Source organism: Dipodomys spectabilis, unplaced genomic scaffold, assembly GCF_019054845.1.
Source record: "Dipodomys spectabilis isolate Male_0828 unplaced genomic scaffold, ASM1905484v1 ptg000669l, whole genome shotgun sequence".
NCBI lineage: Eukaryota > Metazoa > Chordata > Mammalia > Rodentia > Heteromyidae > Dipodomys > Dipodomys spectabilis.
Genome location: NW_024871346.1, coordinates 3,225,167 through 3,247,889, shown reverse-complemented (window position 1 = coordinate 3,247,889; position 22,723 = coordinate 3,225,167). Strand labels below are relative to the sequence as shown.

The 22,723-nt window shown below is 44.0% G+C and overlaps 1 protein-coding gene across 1 annotated transcript in view; it reads left to right on the top strand.

The window, feature by feature from the left end:
* The window catches only part of Opn5 (opsin 5), a 46,617-nt gene that overhangs the window by 5,119 nt on the left and 18,775 nt on the right, over positions 1-22,723 (top strand). Inside the window, exons 3-6 of the mRNA XM_042672026.1 lie at positions 3,435-3,605; positions 8,972-9,306; positions 18,541-18,782; positions 22,453-22,507. Of these exons, the coding sequence (XP_042527960.1) occupies positions 3,435-3,605; positions 8,972-9,306; positions 18,541-18,782; positions 22,453-22,507 (803 nt within the window). The remainder of the gene's footprint in view (positions 1-3,434; positions 3,606-8,971; positions 9,307-18,540; positions 18,783-22,452; positions 22,508-22,723) is intronic.

Sequence of the window (22,723 nt, the reverse complement as noted above, 5' to 3'; positions counted from 1 at the left end):
GCTACACACACAAAACATTCAGTGGGAGGAGCTTAACACTTTTCATGTCCTGGAATTTATAACCAGAAATTTGGATTTAAGTGGTTGAGAATGTAACCTGAGCATTCGGATATTTAAAATTAGAATTTCAAAGCCAGTTCACATGTAGACAAAATCAAGAACTGCTGATTTCTTTCTTGTTCCTTTGACTTATCTAATAACCTAGCAAGGAGGAATGACAATAATATTTCTCTTTAACTATAACTATAATGGTGTTTGAGTAAGCCACACCCCATAATTTTCTTCGTAAAAGTTCAATGTATAGCCAGCTGTACACTGATAATCACTTTGGATTCCAATCCTTTCTATTTAGCTGGTGGTCTTAGGATGTTAGAACTGGGCAAACAGATTTTTGGTTATAATAACAATTTTAATTGTTATTATGAAGATGATGTATGGAAGGATTATAGTTACATAAGTCAAGTAAAGAGTACATTTCTTTTTGGCCAATGTCACCCTTCCCTTGCTCTCTCCCAGTTTTTCCCTCCCATCCCCATCCGCATATTGTACAGTTCACTTTCAACCTAGTGTCTAGTGAGTACCACTGCTGCATTTGTTCACCTTGACCCCCTTACCCTCCCAAAGACAGATAAATGAACAACAAGACAAAAAGAAAAGAAATCATAAACAACAACAAAGAGCAAAACCTCTTGTATCCATTTCCTGGGATTCATTTTGGTAAATATTGTTTTCTGCGCACAGGCATTGTGCCTTTGTGTTCCTCCCCTAAGAGTATCCTCCTTTGGCCTCACAGCCTAGAGTCCTGTATAATTGATCATATCCTGGTGTATTTTAGGTATAGCTTCCACATATAAGAGAAAACAAATTAGGTAAGCAAAGTTTATTTCATGTAACATGATTTGTTCAATTTCCATCCATTTCCCTGCAAATGACATAATATTATTCTTTCTAATGGCTGTGTGAAATTCCCTTGTGTATAGGAACCACAATGTTTTGGCATCTGGGCTCACACACACACACACACACATACACACACACACACACACACACGTTCGCATACACATCCTCTTACCGCTGGAATCCTTTTAGCAGTTTTCCCTCTAATGCTCCCAAAGTGCTTTCTGATGTAGTTTCTTCATAAAAAGATTTTTTTCTACTGCCACCTGTTTGTAAAAACGAGCCTTCTTTATTAGGGTATGAACAGAGTTGCTCTTGCATAGCTTTGGCCGTGTTGTCCTCTTATGGAGAACTCTCCCGCAGTTAGTTATTTGGGAAGTCTTCACTCAGTGAGGACCAGCTTGTACATACTGGGAGCCCTTCGGGTGAAAGCACATGGCCTGAGAGGTTTCTTTCTATGAAAACAGCATGGACACCTGCAGTTTTGATGTCTGCCACATGATGGCAGTGCCACAACAAGAATGGTAACTTTCTGGGTCATCTCACTTAAAGGCCCGATGAAGCTTCTCCCCTGTACTGGTATGAAATGCCCGCCCCAATGAAACCTGTCATTTCAGCTACATTCTTCTCCAGTGAGTCATACCAGGCGCAGCCTTAAAGCTGAGTTGTGCTAGGTTTGAATAAAAACGTCCTTAATTGTTCTGATGGGCTGGAAATACTTGCAGCCATCAAGTCTGCTTGGCAGTGCCCAAAGAACAACCCATCAGCATTTTTTTCTTCCACGTGTCAGTTTTCTCTCATTAATCTAGATCACTCTGAGTGAGCACTTATCACACGCTGACTCTTCCAAGAAATGTTAAAATTTCTGTCTGTTTTCCTCCATGCTCACCTCTCTTCCATTTCAAGCATCTTAAAGAAGCACCTGCTAGGGATTGGATGTGCAATTATTCATTGTGAATGACTCTCCATGAAGAATGGGTGCAAGCATAATGGGAGAAATGAAAACAAGCAAATTTATGACCGGGCTCGGTCATCCAGGTGGATTAAACAAGAATCCCAAAGGCTCATATAAAATCATACACTGGAAGAAAGCCTGGCGCAGCGTGTGCTACCTTGTGTCCCTTGCACACCACAGATGCTAATTTCACTCCATCGTTCACTGTCCTCTACTTACTGCCTTTCTCTTTATATATTTGCTTGGCTTCCAACCCATTGCTTTAAGCATCTACCTACATGCTTCTGCCTTAGTTCAAACAACAAATGTGAACTCTATATTCTAGCTGTCTTCATACCACGTGTCTGTTCTGCCATAGCCTAACTGTTTGGGGGAGGGGAAGGGGAAGAGGACACAGTCAAACTTCCTATCCTTCCGACTCAGCCTCTCAAGTGCTGGACTTCAGCTATGAGCCACCACCCACATCTAGTCTCTGTCACTCTATAGCCTATGATTTAAACTTTGCTTATCATTCGCTTTCTGTACTAGAAAACAGATCTGCCAATCTTGACCTCCTGCAGCTTGTTCTGCGCTTGTTAGTAGAAGGTACTTTCTCTTTCTTCATTCTCCTCTTCCTCTACTTCTTTCCTCCACTGGTAGATTGTTTTGTGGAAAGTTTAATTCTAAAAGAGCAGTGCATGCCCCAAGAATGTACACACATGTCAATAGGATCAACCTATTAAGAATCTGTGTTAATAAATTCAATGAGAAGGAAAAATCTTCTGGTTGCTTTAGTAGATTCCGAGAAAACATTTGGTAAAACCACACATTTCTGGCAAAGAAATACTAACAAACCCTCACTGGAGAAGGCTTTCCTTGCCTAATAAATGGCAGCGACAACATCACAGTATGTATATCTGTAATAGGTCACTTTACCCAGCATGACTGGATAATCTGTGTCTGTTGGGTTGTGTGTTTGCTTTGGAGACCAACTCATGGGCTTCCAATTGAGTAGCATCATAGTTTGCCAATGTGTTTGTGGTGGTTGAATGAAAGTGTATTATATCAAATCTTGTTCCTACGGATAGTGTTGGTAACTCAGTCTTGAATATCTACCTTGGAAGGGAGAAATGAATGGAGCATTGGGGAAAGTCAGTGGTGAAAATTTGTACTGTGGGAGGAATTTTCTCTCACATGACTCACCATGAATATGTTGCCCCTTTCTCTGAGCTGTGGAATGGCCCACTTTAGGAAAACACCAAGCATGAATCAATTGTCACTGCCCACCGAGATAATGTCTCTCCTGCACTCCCCCAAGCTGGTGTCTTTGAATGGGTCTTTGCAGTAACAATTGCTCAAAAGCATTTTTGTTTCTAGAAGCCCCTTGCACGATCATTAGTGACTTCAGACCACTTTGGGTGGTCTTCAAGCTCAGTTTATTCAGAGATACCTACCAGAATGCTATTAACATAAAACTTGCATGCAATAATGTCTGTTCCTTCAGCCAGCCCCGGGCTTCAGGGGTAGAGAGACCCAGGGAGTTGTGTGGATAGGGAGGTTTGAGGTCAGAGGAACTTCCCATGACGTGTTCTTGCTGCTTTAGTTGTAGGCAAGCCGTTCACCATCATCTCTTGTTTCTGTCACCGCTGGGTGTTTGGTTGGATTGGCTGTCGCTGGTATGGATGGGCCGGATTTTTCTTTGGCTGTGGAAGTCTTATCACCATGACTGCTGTGAGCCTAGATCGGTACCTGAAAATCTGCTATCTATCTTATGGTAAGTGACCATGTTTCTTATCCTGCCCTGATAATCAAAGTTAGACTGACTGAGTGTCAAAACTGTATGTATTTCACACAGTTAATAAATAAAGATTGTTAATAACCTCAGAGACCCAGACTATTTCTATTTATAGCCTCTCCTGTTCTATTATATGTTGAAGGCTTTGACCTGTATACCAATGTAGCTTTCTTCTAATACTGCTTTCGTAATAATGTCTTTGGCTGCACTGCTTTTTTTTTTTTTTTTTAAAGGTATCACTTCCTTGTATAAAGTAGAAACTTCTACTACACAGTGTCATGCAAGCAAACAAAAAAATGCTGCCTCGATGGGGCATTAAGTCTGATGTCATAACTGATTATGAGCAAGGCCCTTTGTCATTCCTCTCTGGGATTCAAGCTCTTATGATTTTAGAGATGAGGCATTCCAACATTTTCACCTCCAACTTTAGAAAGCCAGGTAACTTCTCCTACATGAAAACCACACACACACACACACACACACACACACACACACACACATTTAGGTAGAAAATTGGAGAAGGCTAGGTGAAGACAACAATATACACATTGTTTTCAGAGACCAAATATTGTAAATCATTCTATTGAAAAATAACTTTTTTTGCCATGTGCCGGTGGCTCACGCCTGTCATCCTAGCTACTCAGGAGGCTGAGATCTGAGGATCTCAGTTCAAAGCCAGCCAGGGCAGGAACATCCTTGAGAGTCTTATCTCCAAGAAACCACCAGAAAACTGGAAGTGGTGCTGTGGCATAAGTGGTAGAGTGCTCACCTTGAGCTGAAAAGCTTAGGGACAGCGCCCAGGCCCAGAGTTCAAGCCCCATGACCAACAAAAAGAAATAACTTTTCTTATGTTCATGTCTAGGGGTTCTGGAAATTTACTGAGCCAGTCAGAGAAAGCTCAGGGCATCTAAGTTTTATAAGGGGAACTGAACATAATCAGGAATGAGTTCTACTTCCCTCTGCATCCATTTGCATTGATTATCAAGCTAATAATCAGAATGTCTAGAACCATGGGAACAGGTTATGCCCGGGAAACTGAGGCATGAATGGTCACCCATCACTCTCAGTGTGGTAGAATTTCCCTTGGTATCATTAGAAAACCTTGCAGTGGTCAAGCTCAAGGAGCCCATGCGTGAGGTGGGTGGCACTGTGGGGGTGGGGAGATTCATGAACTACTGTCTTCATGATCCAGTACTCAGAAAAACAAAACGTGCATCTCTTCTCCTAAACAATTAAAACCTCAACTAGAAATAGCTGGCATCAAAGTTTCCCATAAGATGTCCGCACACACATTCTAGCTGACATGGGGGTCTCTTTCTTTGCATCATCTTATGTTGGGTCATGCCGGACCTATTTCAGATTTCATGATACACTTTCTAGACAAGGAGGCAGAAAACCTCAACTTCCTGAGGAGTAGCAAACTTCCACTGTCTATGTTTTTACAATATTTGCTTGAGCTTAGACTTTGGCATCAGCTAAAGAGAAGATGCTGCCCCTCGCCAGAATCACTGCAGAGCGAAAGTCTAGATTGGAGCTGCATGGATGTTCTAGCTCCTTCCAAGGCCGAATTGCAATCTTCCTTCATCATTGAATCTGATGAAATCTTAAGACTACCCCTGCTCCTCCCCCTAAACAGAATGCCCTAGAATGTAGGAGTTGGAAGGCCACTAGGGGACTTGAAGGCCTTTCTCCCGTGTAATGTGGTAAACAGGGTAAGGCGCCCCCTGGAGATGCCCACTGGGGCTCTTCTTGCCGAATTCCAGGGACCGGTGTGCAGGAGGCTACTCCTGCACAAGGCAGCCCATCCTGTGATCAGGCTACTCCTGCACAAGGCAGCCCATCCTGTGATCAGGTTACTCCTGCACAAGGCAGCCCATCCTGTGATCAGGTTACTCCTGCACAAGGCAGCCCATCCTGTGATCGGGTTACTCCTGCACAAGGCAGCCCATCCTGTGATCAGGCTACTCCTGCACAAGGCAGCCCATCCTGTGATCAGGCTACTCCTGCACAAGGCAGCCCATCCTGTGATCGGGTTACTCCTGCACAAGGCAGCCCATCCTGTGATCAGGCTACTCCTGCACAAGGCAGCCCATCCTGTGATCGGGTTACTCCTGCACAAGGCAGCCCATCCTGTGATCGGGTTACTCCTGCACAAGGCAGCCCATCCTGTGATCGGGCTACTCCTGCACAAGGCAGCCCATCCTGTGATCAGGCTACTCCTGCACAAGGCAGCCCATCCTGTGATCAGGCTACTCCTGCACAAGGCAGCCCATCCTGTGATCAGGCTACTCCTGCACAAGGCAGCCCATCCTGTGATCGGGTTACTCCTGCACAAGGCAGCCCATCCTGTGATCGGGTTACTCCTGCACAAGGCAGCCCATCCTGTGATCAGGCTACTCCTGCACAAGGCAGCCCATCCTGTGATCAGGTTACTCCTGCACAAGGCAGCCCATCCTGTGATCAGGCTACTCCTGCACAAGGCAGCCCATCCTGTGATCGGGTTACTCCTGCACAAGGCAGCCCATCCTGTGATCAGGCTACTCCTGCACAAGGCAGCCCATCCTGTGATCAGGTTACTCCTGCACAAGGCAGCCCATCCTGTGATCGGGTTACTCCTGCACAAGGCAGCCCATCCTGTGATCGGGTTACTCCTGCACAAGGCAGCCCATCCTGTGATCGGGTTACTCCTGCACAAGGCAGCCCATCCTGTGATCGGGTTACTCCTGCACAAGGCAGCCCATCCTGTGATCAGGCTACTCCTGCACAAGGCAGCCCATCCTGTGATCAGGTTACTCCTGCACAAGGCAGCCCATCCTGTGATCAGGTTACTCCTGCACAAGGCAGCCCATCCTGTGATCGGGTTACTCCTGCACAAGGCAGCCCATCCTGTGATCGGGTTACTCCTGCACAAGGCAGCCCATCCTGTGATCGGGTTACTCCTGCACAAGGCAGCCCATCCTGTGATCAGGCTACTCCTGCACAAGGCAGCCCATCCTGTGATCAGGTTACTCCTGCACAAGGCAGCCCATCCTGTGATCAGGCTACTCCTGCACAAGGCAGCCCATCCTGTGATCGGGTTACTCCTGCACAAGGCAGCCCATCCTGTGATCGGGTTACTCCTGCACAAGGCAGCCCATCCTGTGATCAGGCTACTCCTGCACAAGGCAGCCCATCCTGTGATCAGGTTACTCCTGCACAAGGCAGCCCATCCTGTGATCAGGTTACTCCTGCACAAGGCAGCCCATCCTGTGATCGGGTTACTCCTGCACAAGGCAGCCCATCCTGTGATCGGGTTACTCCTGCACAAGGCAGCCCATCCTGTGATCAGGTTACTCCTGCACAAGGCAGCCCATCCTGTGATCGGGTTACTCCTGCACAAGGCAGCCCATCCTGTGATCGGGTTACTCCTGCACAAGGCAGCCCATCCTGTGATCAGGTTACTCCTGCACAAGGCAGCCCATCCTGTGATCGGGTTACTCCTGCACAAGGCAGCCCATCCTGTGATCGGGTTACTCCTGCACAAGGCAGCCCATCCTGTGATCGGTCTGCTCTGGTTGTTACAATGTTATTCCTTATATTGAGACAAAAACTGCCTCCCAGTAACCTCCACCCATTGGTCCTAGTTTTGACTTCTGGAGCAACACAGAACCAATCTGCTAATCTCCTCCCTCCTGTACTTGACAGCATTTCACCCTACTCGAACGTAAGTATACCACACCTCACTAAGTAAAGTAACCCTCACCGGGAATGCTTTTATACGTCTGGCTATGCACCTTCTTATCCGTCTGTGTCATTATCTCTGCCAATGATTTATGCATTGTGATGGATGACCAAAAGTTGACCTGGGTGGTGACTCGATCATTGCTCTCCTAATTTATTTGGTTGTACTTGAGAAAGTTGCATTTCATGAAACCAAATGCCATGTATTTGAAAAAAAAAATGGAGACAAGATAGCTTAGGGACAATCTATCGAATTTATTGTTAGGGCTAAATGATAAACACATAAGCAGAACTTTATAGTTTGCAAAGTAGGTTCCCTAAACCATTTAATTTAACCTTTATCAAAGCCTGCAAGTACTGTCTTAGCATTCTTTCCTCTTCCTGGGTAAGAAACTCTGAGCATCTAGGAGAAAAGATTAAATACCAGAATTAGAAGAAGTAGCGTCTTCTGATTTAAATCTTAATCTCACCTAAAGAGAGGTAGACTGTTTATACTGAAGAAATAATTGAGCTTTTATTGATATTATAAAGCCAAAGTAGTGCAATGCCACACCTCAGCCTTCTTATGTGAGTGGTGGAGGTAATTTCCTGCGTGGATTGCAGCGGGAAGTTCGGCTGACCTGTTTTCAGTGGTTGAGTTGAATTTTGGAAATGATCACTAGTGATTTAAAAAAACAACAACACATTTTAAAGATGACATCCCTATTTCTTCCCATTGGAACTCCCTTTTGGTTAAGGGAATTAGTGCTGGGAAAAAAACTGGAGTTCACTTTCTGCTGTCCTGAAACTATCTTCAGAGAATCACCTTTGTGGCACTCGATGCATTCTGTGTAGGCTCTCTTCCCCTCCCGTCCCGGCCGTCTATCAAGAATACTGGAACGTTCAAAAAGCTCTAGCATCACAAAGCGCAGTCATTCTCTTTAGCCAGCTATCATGCCCACCGGCCTCTCTCACCCAGCTCTGGGGACAACAAAGGATACTAGAGACACAGCAGCTTTAGGAAAGAAGGATGTTTTAAAGAAATAAGATGCCAGGTGAAGGTGGCTCACGCCTGTCATCCTAGCTACTCAGGAGGCTGAGATCTGAGGATGGTGGTTTAAAGCCAGCCTGGGCAGGAAAGTCCATGAGACTCTTATCTCCAGTTAACCACCAGAAAACGGGAAGTGGTGCTGTGTACCTCAAAGCGGTAGAGCTCTAATCTTGAGCAAAAGCAGCTCAGGGACAGTGCCCAGGTCCTGAGTTCAAACCCCAGGACTGGCAAAGACAAAACAACAAAGACAAGACATGCAAGCTGTGAATTTTCATCTCTCCCTTGGATTCTTGGTTTGGCACCAATGTGTTTTTTGATGTCTTCCCAAGGCAGACTGCGGCCTTCCGAATCATCTCCTTTTACTGTCCCATTTCCCCAGAGTTTGCCATCTCTCCCTCGCAAAGCTCTTAGCAGTGTAGCGCCAACGTTCTCTGTGGCTAGTCTCCTGGGGCAAGGTCTCCCTCGGTTCTGTCACCTGCTCACCTCTCCCAGGATTCAGTGACTAAACCTTTGAAGGTGGAATTTGACATATCGAGGGGAGGTGTTCGGGTGCAAGGCAGATGACACGGGGGTAACATCTGTTTTCCACCTCCAGGGGTCTGGCTGAAGAGGAAGCATGCCTACATCTGCCTGGCTGTCATCTGGGCCTACGCTTCCTTCTGGACCACCATGCCGCTGGTGGGCCTGGGGGACTACGTGCCCGAGCCCTTCGGCACCTCGTGCACCCTGGACTGGTGGCTGGCCCAGGCCTCACTGGCGGGTCAGGTGTTCATCCTGAACATACTCTTCTTCTGCCTCCTGCTCCCGACGTCCGTGATCGTGTTCTCCTACGTGAAGATCATCGCCAAGGTGAAGTCCTCGTCCAAAGAGGTCGCTCACTTCGACAGCAGGATCCCCAGCAGCCACGTGCTGGAGATGAAGCTGACCAAGGTAAGGGCGGCCTGGACTTCAGCACAATTCAAACACCACGGGTGGAGAAGCTAGGGATGCTGGGAACGAAACAAAACACAAAACAACAAGGCGGGATCCTATGCCATTTCCGTGCTTCTGAGCTTGGCCTTTGTCATAGTCTTCTCCTCTGTCTCTGTCTTTCTCTTGCTCCTTCTCAGAATATCTTAACGATTTTATAAAAGTGGGTCCATGGGTGATTATCTGTGGGTGTGGGATGTGGTAGAGTGCTTAACAAGTACAAGGCTCTGAGTTCAAACCCTACCATACAGAGTCACACACACAGCCACACAAATAGAAAAACTGTGATGAATCATATAACAGGCCTTGCTGCTTTTCTACCAGTTTGCATAGATGCGTTGTGAATGTTGTGAAGGACATTCTACCACTCAAATGACTCATGGAGGAAATGAGAGGCAGCGTGTGCATCTGGTGGGAAGTTTTTCCTATCATAAGAATGGTTTCTGCGGGGTTGAGTCCCAGGGTAAATCCTAGTTTTATACTTGGCAGTGTCTTAGAAATGGCGATGCAAGGAAAAGAGCACCCAATTTGACAACAGATCAGCCTTTAATACTATCCTAAACTTCTCATTTGTGACCCAGAGTTAGCTACTTGGCTTCCTTGAATTTCCTATTTCCTCTCTTGTGCTACAAGAATAGCAATACCTTTTTTGTTGAGTCATTGTAGAAATTCAGTGAGGTAAAGCATCCTGTTCTGTTGCTGGTTGCGTAGTAGGTGGCAAAGGAATCATAGTTTCTCATTTTTCCTACAGATTTAAGGAATCCTGGCTACCGCCAAAAGCAGCAGTTTCATTAAAGTATAAACAAATTTCTACTGTGACATCTGCCCTAAAATTCAACTACTTTTAATCATGACTCACATCTAACCCTTAATTTCTTTCTACTGAGTGAAGGAAGAAGAAATTATCTCATAGCGGAACTTTTTTACTGTCTTAGAAGTCTTTTTCTTAATTCAGCTGCTGCCTGGAGGCTGATGCTAGCTTATTCACTTGCAGTTTCTGATCGGCACAACAGCCTCGTCTAAAAGCTTAGATTAAAAAGCCAAGATTCTGGGACTGAAATCATTTGCTTTTCTCTGCACTTTATTCCTAGCTGGGTTATTTTCTAGGTCTGCCTTCTGCTGGGCTGATCTTGGCAAGCTGAAAACTGGCATTGGTCTATAAAATCCAACCTGTAGCCTCTCTACATGTGGGTCATTTCCCTCTAATTAATTGTTTAAAAAAGTGATGATTTAGTTGAATTTTATAACAGACTGAAATTTCATGGCCTATAGACAGAGAAACAGGCAGACAGACATTAAACATAGACTTTATCTTTTTGGTTCAATGTAATTTCACTTTCACATTTCCACATGACTCGGATGCACAAGTTTCACATTGAGTCGCCAGGCTAAAATCAAGAGAACCAGAGATTTTCTTATCTTCCCAGAGCCACCTTTATGTTTCAGGTTGCTTTTCATAAGATCATGATGGTGGTGAGCTGGCGATCCTGGTTTGGTTGTATCACCCATGGGCCCGGCCATTTTGCTGAGCTATTTAATTCCTTCTCATCTCAGTAACAGTTATTAGGAAGCCTAGTGCATGTTCCTTATCCCAGCGATGAGATATCTTTAGAACATCATCTCAGTAAGCTCTGTCCCCACTCTCTTCTTTTTCTCCCACAGCCCTGTCAGTATGTATTGGGAGTGTGGTTAGAACCTGGACTACAGAGGCACAGATTTTCTTCTATGCCCACAATGCATATGCTCTACTGCTTCTAACACTGGTGCTCATCTTAGTAAGATAAGATCGAATTGACCTTCTCAAGGTCAACAACTAACTCCTCTCACAACCTTTGGGCTGTAGACCCTGTAGCAAATAGAATGGAAAACTGGTTCTGATTACTATGTGCATCACCTAAAATTTTCAGAATAATCTTAATGCTTGTAATTCTTTAGGGTTCTAGCTGTGGATATTCAAAAAGAATTTCTCCACTCCACTCAAAACCCTTTACGTTTGACACACATACACACACTCTCTCTCCTGTATTGATTTAGGTTTAGATTTTGAAACTTTTTTATATTTTGAAACCAAGAAGCTGATAAATAAATGTTTTATTGCTCTGGGTGTTTCTCTTAGTAAAAAAATTATAATATTCAAGATATTCATAAAAACACCGTCACTGCTAAATGATGGTAAGATGAGAAAACAATGCCAGAAATCTTCATTATTTCCCCCACCCCCCAATATTATCATGCTGCAGATGCTGGCTTTATATTCATTGATTCACATTCATGTAACACATGTCAATCATACACAATAGCTGGTCCTCCAGTGAGGACCCAGATCTAGCAGGTACCCGGATTCCCCTCAGCACTACTCCTTTCTATAAAAGAGGCTTCCTGACTCTCTCTGGCTGGTGACGCCCCCTGTCCACAGGGCACTCAGCATGCCACTTTTAGTGGCACTTTTCACGAGGAGCCATGTATTTGTTGCCCTTTTGTTTTTTCTTGTAAATGTGCAATGTAAAAGTAAGCGTGTATATTCTGTTTGCTTCTGCACCCTACCGCCTGGCACCTGCTCAAATGCTTAATCAAGATGGCTTGAATGAATACACAATTAAATGTGCTAATCTAATTGCCTTGATCACTGTGAAGAGCTCCCTTGACCTCTGGACTGAGTGCCTCAGTCCCTTTCATGCCTGATGGGACGACTCCCTTTGTTTTGCTTTTCCCCATTGATTGTGAAGCATACTGTTTACCATCAATGTCTCCTCTTATTTGTTGCTCTCTGAATGTCATGCATCAATAAAGGATGAGGTTCAGGGAAACTTCTTTGTGGATTGTAAAGGTAGCTGGTGGGGAAACTGAACTGTATTGCTTTATTTTTATTGCTATTAGAAAGGTGATGTACAGAGAGGGTACAGTTAAGTTAGGTAATGAGGACATTTCTTTTTGGACAGTGTCACCCCTTCTTTTGTTCTCTCCCAGTTTTTCCCTCCTGTACCCACCTACAAGTTGCATAGTTCATTTTCAACACCGTGTCCAATGAGCATCATTGCTACATTTGTTCACCCTCTGTCCCTCCGTTTCTGAGCCTCCCCTTATACTCCCAAAGACATATAAATGAACAAAAAGGAGACAAACAACAAAAAGGAAAGACAACAAAAACGTATTGCTTTTTAAAAGTTATTTTTCAAGCCAGACACCAGTGGCTCACGCCTGTCATCCTAGCTACTCAGGAGGCTGAGATCTGATCATGGTTCAAAGCCAGCTTGGGCAGGAAAGTCCATGAGACTCTAATTTCCAATAAACCAACAAAAAACCAGAAGTGGTGCTGCGGCTCAAGTGGTAGAGAGCTAGCCTTGAGCTGAAGAGCTGAGGGACAGTACCCAGGCCCAGAGTTCAAGCCCCACCACTGACAAAAAATTGTTTTTCAATAATTAACTTCCTTTCCTCTTCTTAGGTGTTCTTAACTTAAATGGCACTTTCCAGAGAATTATTTCCAAAATGGGATGTAATCTTCCTATGCCTCCTTGAATCCTCTCCATTTCCTTCTCAAAAATGATCAATTTTTGAGTTAATGTACAATTACAGACGTATTTATCTGCACAATGCCTGTCTTAAAAGTTCACTAAGCAAAGTTCAGAGCAAAGAAGGATCTGGTTAGCTGGGTGAATAGTGTCAAGCCAGTGGTCCCTCCAGCTGCACCCAAGCCCCTGTGAGGTCTTGCACAATCCATATTTGATATTTTTTCGGGTCCTCAGTGGCCGAATCCCTCTCATGATGGAAAGTGTTCACCATCCTTATGAAGAGACAGAGCTACACAGCTCTGAACTTCTAACTCCCTGAAAAGTGGATCACTCATTTCCCAAGGCCCCCTGCCCCTGTAGCTTGAGCATGGCCTGAGCCAGCCCCACACCAGACTCCAGGTCCAGGGCTGGGAGAGATGCCCTGCCCCCCAACCATGACTGCAGTAGCCATAGTGTCTCCATCTGAAGCAATGTTATGTGTATGTCTGAGTATCATTTCTGCTCACCGAGTCTCCATTCTAAGTACGGTCTTTCCAGCATGCTCTGTGTGGTCCAGAAGCCTTCCCAGAAATCCCTTCCCTGCACCTCTCAGCCAAAGTCAGTTATGGTTCTTGGAACTCAGACTCTGTACTGGGTACATTTGGGAGCAAACCACTCAAGTTTCCAGGGCTTTACTTTTCTCAACTGTGAAAGTGGAAGGAAAAGAGGAATTCAACGATACTTTGATGATTGTCTTTAAAACTCTGTTGTTCTATAAAAGTAGTTATAGTAGTCCAATTACTTCTAGGGCTATGAAGGTAGATGACATGGCTATCCACTTGAGTATTTGTTCCCTTCTAAGCCACAACTTCCTACCTAAGGAACTGGGATCATCCACAGTGAACAGAAAGCTGCCCTGCTCTCCTCTCCACGCAGGATACTTGTACAGACCTTCTTGTCCTTCAAGGCAACCACAGGCTAGTCACGGAGTATGTGTGTGCTCGGTTTTAGACCACAATTCCAAGACATTGGTGTTAGAGTGACATGACCTAATTCGGCTCTTCTCACTTGAATCACAGCTTTTGCTTGTTTCCAGAGTAGTTTATTTTAAGATTTGAGAAAATAGCAACCGGGAAATGTAGAGTTCTTCTTTTCTGTTTTAGCAGGGATTCACATCGGTTAGCATGTGGCAGGTGCCGTGAAGATCTCAGAATATGTAGGTGGTTTTTGGTGTAAGTTTTATGGAGGAGGCTTTGAGGGAGTGAGGCCTTGTTATTATCCCATGGGGGAGAGAGAAGAAAGGGAAAACTCTAAGTAGACATGCTTAGGTTGCCGAAACAGTTAATATAGCTCAAAATCACCATCCTCCGTTTTGATGAAGTAAGTTGTCAAGTACCAACTTTCTGTTGGTACTGTGTCTCAGTGACCATTCCTCCACCTGCAGACAGCAGCAGTCTCAGAATTGGTGTTTGTTACCCCATCACGATCCTTTTTAACAACATTTCCCCAGGGGTGAAGAGCAAATCCACGGACTTGGTCAGTAGACCCAAGGCAGCAGAATCAAATGGTGGCATCCTCATGCGCCCGCCAATCACAGGCTCCCCAGAGGCGGGTCAGGACCGCCCCCTTTGCCCTTCTCTTTAGATAATGACCTCATCCACGGAGCCACTGAAATGCCTGTGCACCGGGTTCTGTGATAGACTCACTGTTCCATTCTGTCACCGTGGCCCTCCTTTTAAGCGTTTGCTCTCACACCCATTCCCTGTCTTATCTTATTTCGTTCTCCAAGGGAGCTTCTGGCTGAAGTCTGACTCCTGTCTGGGTGGAGGAACTTGGTGGAGGAGCTGGACTACCTGGCTAAGAAATTGTGCATGGAGCAGCAGGGGTTTGTTTTTTGTGTCCCACTCTCATGAATGGGGTGGAACCATGGCTGAGGTCATAGGGTATCTGGGAGCCAATGACATTCCCACACTTGCACACGACCTCACACACTCAGATCCCCGGCCTGCCTGAATGCCCGCACTGGGCTGTGCTGCCCCCAGAGGCAGAGCTAAAACCACACGTAACCCTCAGAACTTACTAGAAACCCTTGACTCCACTGTTGCTTTAATCAGCTCATTCACTGGGCTTGGATGGGGTGATTATGGATAACACTGCTTTTGTGCTCCTTCATGGCAGATTTGAGCTGGAGGCGGGAAATACCGAGGTCTCCGGGGGCCCTCTGTAGCGAGATTTATTTAAAACAAACCGAGTTGCAGATGTGCGATGCTTTTGTAGCAGCTAAGCACATATTCTGTGAATATCCTCCCACGAACCCGCCTAATTTAAGAATTTGAAGTTTTACTTGCTTTGTCAGTGAACCAAAAGCAGTGATGGAAGTGAAATGATTAGAAAATAATATAACAGGGCTGGGAAGGTGGCTCAGTGGTAGAGTGCTTGCCGAGCATGCAGGAAGCCCTGGGTTCGATTCCTCAGTACCACATAAACGGAAAAAGCCAGAAGTGGCGCTGTAGCTCAAGTGGTACAGTGCTAGCCTTGAGCCAAAGAAGCTCAGGGACAGTGCCCAGGCCTTGAGTTCAAGCCCTAGGACTGGCCAAAAAAAATAATATGACAGGAAAACTTGGATGTTGTGAGTACCTTTTTTGGAACTGCTTTAAGGGTATTTGGGAGGTAAGTTCTGGGAATTCAAAACAGTTTTAGAATTTGCAAAAGTGAGGGACAGACTTACAAAAGGATGAAGCCCAGTAGAAAGCTCTGGAAAAAGGAATGCAACATGACAGTTTTTAAAATTCTTGTGGAGTTTCAAATCTTCATTCACTCTTAAAATCTTCATTTAAAATCTTCCTTTCACTTCAGAAAGACAAATATATTGTACGGCACCTTTCCGATCTAGACTTTACTCCCTGGTTCTGCTTTAGATTTGATTTTCTTTTGTGTGTGTTGGTATTGGACTTTGAAATCGGTGCCTTGTACTTGCTAGACAGGTGCTCTACATTTTGTCCCCACAAGATCCTTAGTTCCATTTTCACTTGTGTATATGGAATATGATGACTCTCTTTCCCACCACGCCTCTCTCCATTCATCCATTCTTCCCTCACACACAACGTGTTTCTGGTATTCATTTTGTTAAGTGATATTGATCCACTTGTCAGTTGTAGGGCATCTGGGCTGTTTCCATTTCTGGACTATGGTGAATAGTGCTGTGATGAACAAGGATGTGCAGGTGTCTTTACAATGTCCTGACTTAACAGTCTTTGGGGTACATGCCCAAGGGTGGAATTGCTTGATCATAACTAGTCTTCTCTTTATTTCCCTTTTTTTTTTAAGAACTCCATACTGACTTCCATAGTGTTTGGTTTGTCTTTTTAATGGTGCTAGGGATCCAACCTAGTGCTTCAAACATGTTAGGTGAGCAGTCTGCCACTGAGTTCAGTCTCCAGGCTTATTTTTACTCACCTCAGACATGTAGTTCCATAGACAAGAGAATGAGGCTATGAAAGTTGCCTTGAGTCCAGTAACTCTGCCCCCACAAACGCTTATATTAATACACACACACAACTTGGTTATAATAAAACTATGTGCAATTGACTCTGAAAATAAGAAGTAAAACATCACAAATGTTGCTTTCATTGCTGTTTTATGTCTTGCCACTGATCTTCCACACAGCTTGTTAGCACCCTGAGCTGGGGACTCCTACCCCCTCCCCAACCCCTCCCATCCCACCTTAAATTAGGGAGTGAGAGGAAGAGGGAGCAATGTGGCCTCAGATAGTGCCATTCTGACACCTTCCAAAGGTTTAAGGGAACTCAGAGATAAATGGAAGTTTTAAAATTCCAGAAATGAAACTGGCCAACCTTCCTGTTTCAATTATGATAACCTAGGGCACAGAGTTCTCTGATTGGTCAGCCTTAAGTCACATGATGCCTAGAACATCAGCTCCATTAAACTCCAGGGAAGCAGAGGCAAGCTGGGATTACTAATGTAGATGACCCACTGGTCTGATTAAAGACAAACAGAAAAGCGCAAATGAAATGATGTCCACTACCTAGGAGGCTGATTTGAATTGTTTCATTGCTTATCTTACAGAGACCAGGTGCGGATACTCAGTAGGTAACAGTATATGGTAGAGAATAGGATGTCGGCTAGGGCCTGCAGCACACATCAAGCTTTATGTAACAGTCAAAGCTTTGACTTTATTTGCTCATTTTGTACTCTAATTAACCTTCCCCCCTCTTTTCTGATTTAGACAGTTGTCTGAACAAATCTGCTAAGAGTGGAAATTGTACTCTTGTGGGCAGAGATGTACCCTGATCCTCTGCACAAAGCATGTGAGATGTCCAATAGTACTTGTTGGCCAAATGAAGGAATAGTGATCTTTTTACCTGCTATTTTCTTTTCCTGCTCCATTTTGCTTTCTAGGTGAAACTTCCTGAGGAGAGGCCTCATTGCGTATTCTGGGCATACATCTTCTAGTGCTTCAAAAAGTGAAGGGTCAGCTGAGTAATGTGTTACCCAGCACACTGACCACATGAATGCAATTGGTCTTTGCAGCCTCCCCTCCGTCGCGTTCTCCTAGCAAAGTGAATTGCTCATGAGTTTCTGTGCACACCTCCCTCGTTCTTGTCTGTACCTCCGACCATGATGACCTCAGTGTTATAATTTTCACATACTTTTGGCACAGTGCCAGCAATATGCTACATCTTCCGTGGAACATCTTAATTTGCTCAATAGGTTATATTTTTATTCGCTGATCTGTTATTTAACTTAGGGTTCGTTGCATTCTACAAGGAGACCATTTTAGTATTAAGGTGTATTGGAGTTTGCTACAGCCATTGACATAGAATCTTGCTCAAAGCATTTGTTAAAAGGTTTTGTTGGCCCAAAGTGAGATATTTTATAGGGGCCAAGTAGGTAGCCAGAGGACAGTAATTAGAAGTACATTATTGAATGGATTGTTGGAGATGATGAAAATTTATGAGGGTGTTCAATATTGCATTTCTAATTATTCCTGGGTCCAAAAACGAGGAGGCCTTCAGGTAATTATAATTTTGTATGAGAGAAGAATATTTTCTGGAAAAATCGCGTTTTATAGAACCACACCGCTTTGATTGAAGCTGAATAAATCTGTTTTGTTGGATAGTCAGTGAATTTCCAGAGTCTGAGACTCAAGCTTAAAGAAAAACTTCACCCAAGAGAAATAATATTTAATAGAAATCCCCGAAGATAACGTGTATTAGAATTTCAAAAGGCAAACAGAGGTTCTCAGTTTCCTCAGGCAAATGGAGATGATTTAAAATTTCATCATGGTGAACATACATTATCTGCCAAGTCTTGAAGTGAATGTGGGTTGAGGAGACTGGAAAGTTCAGGGGAACTGCTGTCTTTCTGTTTATTATGTTGTTTTTCTTTATTGGCCAGAAAATGCAGACAAAACCATGATTAGGGTCATTATCTTAAGTTTTGGTTCCTTCCACATGTAGAACAAGAGTGGATTGAATGTGGACAATGAAATAAGGAATTGGAGTGATTGCTTCTGGAGGATCGTCTCAGAAGCGTATATAAAGTGGCTCCCGTGGGTAAAGTAAAGGGGCCAACAGGAGACAGAGTTTCTGGGGGTGGGAGGGAGTGGCTGGTCTTTCTCACCCCTGTCCTCCCAGAGTCTTACCATTCACTGGGTCTCTCCCTGCTCCTCCCTTTGTCCTGTCAGGTGGCCATGCTGATCTGTGCTGGCTTCCTGATTGCCTGGATTCCGTACGCAGTGGTGTCCGTGTGGTCGGCCTTCGGGAGGCCAGACTCCATCCCCATCCAGCTCTCGGTGGTGCCCACCCTGCTGGCGAAGTCTGCCGCCATGTACAACCCCATCATCTACCAGATCATCGATTACAAATTCGCCTGCTGCCAAAACCGTCGTTTGAGAGCGACCAAGAAGAAATCTTTGGAAGACTTCAGGTAATTTTTTTTCTTTCTTTTTAGCAGCTGGAAATGAATCTTATTTTCTTGATTTCCCAAAACCTGGGGTGGTTCAAGCCTCGTTGGGGTGCTAGCATCTGAGGATTAGAGCTGAGCACCTAGGCGTAGTTTCGGGAAGACTTCATTGTTCTCTTTACCTGAAGTTTCTGAAACCAAGTAGCATGACACGTCGGGGTTGGACCATAGGGTAGTAAGAAAAGTGATTCTAGTTTTTTCTTATATCTAAAATTACAACTTCTTATTTTTATTATTAATTGTTTTATTGTTATTAAAATGTGATTCTGCTTTTGAGCTGGAAACAATCAAAATGCCACACCGCACCTACTGGAGCAACTACCAGGTGTCAATGGCGCTCAACTACTTCCTTATCTGTGGCAGAATCCATTTTACTTCAAGAGAAACTCTTACACAAGGCACTGACCTAAAATTAAGTTTTCAGAAAAGAATGATTTTGTTTTTGTTCTTGTGAGCATGCATCACAACCAGTAGCTAAGAGCAACAGGACTCTGGCAGAAAGAGAGAAGGAGAAGAGAGGTGCTCTTTTGGCTGTGTGCAAGGTTTTCCATTTTATGCTCACAAGATCCCAGTTATACTTTCTTCTTGTCAGATGTTGGAAATTGAGATTCAAGTAATGCTATGGCTTTAGTACCTGTCCTTGGTTACAGAATAAACCAAGAAAATTTCCTCCTGTGCAATGAACAAGAGGGCTCAGGGAAGCCTAGATGTGGAGGGGAGGAGACAGAAAGAGAGTAAGAGAGAGAGAGACAGAGAGACAGAGACAGAGAGAGACAGAGAGACTGAGGCAGAGAGATAGATAGAGACAGAGAGACAGTAAGAAAGAATGTCATTGAAATGAATCTCTGCACTTACTCAAGGTGGGTCTTGAAGCCAAGTGTGAAACAGATAGCTCATTTCTTTGAGTTGAGGATGGGGTGGGAGGAGGGGAGATGGTCCCAGGGTTCTTGGCACTCACTTGACGTCTGGATGTCTATTGATTCCTCTTCCTTTGAATCAGTAGAGAGAACAATGGAGAAAAAAGAACCAGTCACAAAGCTACGAGAAGTATAGGTTTTGTCTTGTCCCGTCTCTGTGCTTGAGTGACAGAAATCTCATGAAGTTCAGTTCCTGACCATGAGCACATGAGAAAGATGATAAAAAAAAGTACAAATAAAAGTGGTATTACCATTGTTGCTGTGATGCAGGGGACAGGGGCTACAATGTGGAGATAAAAGCCCAGTATGAATGTAGCTATTTGTGATAGCTCTTTCATTTTGGACAAATTCACTGCATACAGCCTAGGATTGGGATGAGCTGACAATAGTAGGAAAATATAACAAATAATAATGGATATGTGGAAAAAGTCTAGGTAACAATTGTTGGCATATGTTTTTTACTGTCTTGTGAGTGGTTAATGCCTTTTCTATGGAACTGAATAGTTAAATCCAAGTGCTAGAGGGTAACTATGTTAGGGAGTAATAACACTTTGCCTTCATCAGCTATTGATACTTTATTATGAATGCAGGTAGAGAGAATATTTTAGTAGAGTGATGGGGAGAAAATAATGGCATACTTCTTCATCTAAAGGAGACGAGAACTTGACAGGAATAGCTGGAAGCAAATTTCACCTAGCTCATAATTTCACCTCACACTGGCCCTGTGTTCTGTACATTAACTCTCAAATGGGAGCAGCCCATAAATATTCAAAATCCAAGAAGGAGAAGAAGGAAATTTATGTGGAGAAAGTGACTTAGGGCCACAAACCTCTGGAAAAAATCAGCCAGGCTCAGCTCACCTCTCCTCATTACCCCTTGGTATGAAATTCAGCCATTGCTCTGCTGAAGGAGGCAAAGACTCTTTCTTTATATGGAATTTCTGTTGGGGAGTAGTGCAGAATCAGCAATAAGACTTGGGATGCTAGACATGATAACATCTTCCAGGAAGGCAGTCTACAGAGGTGTCCAGACGCAGAATTTAAAAGGACCTACCTCGGGAAAGAGTAAAAGATAGAAATTAGTCAACAGAGATTTATTTTTCATCTTTGTAAAGAATAAAATGGAATTTAATTGATCGTGGTTGTCATTAAGAAGTAAAGCAAATAAAAACTGTGGAGGTCCTTAGTGTGACTTGAACTGATAGGATGCTAGTCCCAGAAAGGTTGATAAACTCAAGAATAATGGAATTCATTCAATGGGACCAACAAACCAATCAATCAATCAATTAATGTTTGTCTTTCCTTTTTATGCAGCACTGGGGATAGAGCCCACATCCTCGGTTGTGTTAGGGAAGAGTCTTTCTATTTGCCTATGCCCCCAGCCCTGTGGCTTTCTGAGCTCTGAATAATACTCATTTATCAGAGAAGATTTTCTTGGGAAATATTTTGAGTTCAAATAATCAAAGCAAATCTATGAAATATGAGTAACTTCAACCGTTCCTGCAAAGATAAACTGATTGAGTTTACGTGCATCGAGTTTGTGAAGATTTTGGTAGAAGCTGATGAACCAAAGGAAAAGATGTAGCCATGCCTCTGGTCAGAAATTCTGTCCTTCTTCCCACCCCGGGAGTTCAGCTGCCATATCTTGTCTTGGGGAGCCAGTGGTGGGTGGCCACACCGTGTTGACGTGACTTGGGCCTGTTTTCATTCTCCCAGTGCATTCTTCATTGTTGAAAGCCAGTGAGGCAGAGGCTGAGAAAGGAAAACATGGGATTGACGGGGGGTGGGGGAGAGAGGAGGGGGTGTCCACCCATGGCCCCACATCTTTGTCTCAGCTTACACGGAGACCTGTGAGGCTGTGTATGGTCAGTGATAGGGTACTTCACATGGTAGGCTGATCTTAGATGGAAAAGCAATGCCCAACAACACAGGGCTATAGCTTGAGCGATAGAAGTTTTGTGACTGAGCGTTATCATCGGTGACTGCTTTAGTTTGCGGTTCTGCCTTTCCAGAGAGGACGTGTTTCATGCGTCAGCCACAGGGACTGTCTGAGGGGCAGGTGGGGCTATGACAGATTTTGTTCTAGAGAATGCTCATGGCAGAGAAATACATCTTAAACAAGTGGTTTGGTTTTAGAAAGCTCTGTCTGAAAGAACTACTTGATTTTGTGTATTCTAAATTGAACGACTTAATCTCTAATTCTTCTAATGCAAGTCTTATGCATATAATCTTCACGGCAGTCAAGCTGACAGGATATACACACGTGGGAATGTGGCATATGATATCTGTCTGCAAAGCTATTACCTATCCATCGTCTATGAATCAATGCATCAGTCTACCGTCTATCTATCCATCCATCTATCCATCCATCTATCCATCTATCTATCTATCCATCTATCTATCTATCTATCTATCTACCTATTATCTATCTGTCTGTCTGTCTGCTCTATCTATCTATCTATCTATCTATCTATCTATCTATCTATCTATCTATCTATCTATCTATCTACCTATTATCTTCTGTCTGTCTGTCTGTCTGCTCTATCTATCTATCCATCTATCTATCTATCTATCTATCTATCTATCTATCTATCTATCTATCTATCTACCTATCATCTATCTGTCTGTCTGTCTGTCTGCTCTATCTATCTATCTATTTATCTCTATCTATCTATCTATCTATCTATCTATCTCACCTTGCATTTTTCTTGTTTCCAGGCTGCACACTGTGACCACAGACCGGAAGTCTGCTGTGCTGGAAATCCATCAAGAGGTATGAAGATGGACACATCACTCACGGACACATGAATTCACTTACTTGCCTCTTTACTGCTGTTAACATTCTATTGTGGCCACGCTTTCCTCCTTATATTATATATTTTATATTGTGTACACTTTCTTTGTCTCTCCATCCACCAGCTTTTCTAGGAAATCCCAGGGGCCAGACAGAAATGAGATGATAGCACCTCCCCGCCCCCCCTCCCCCATT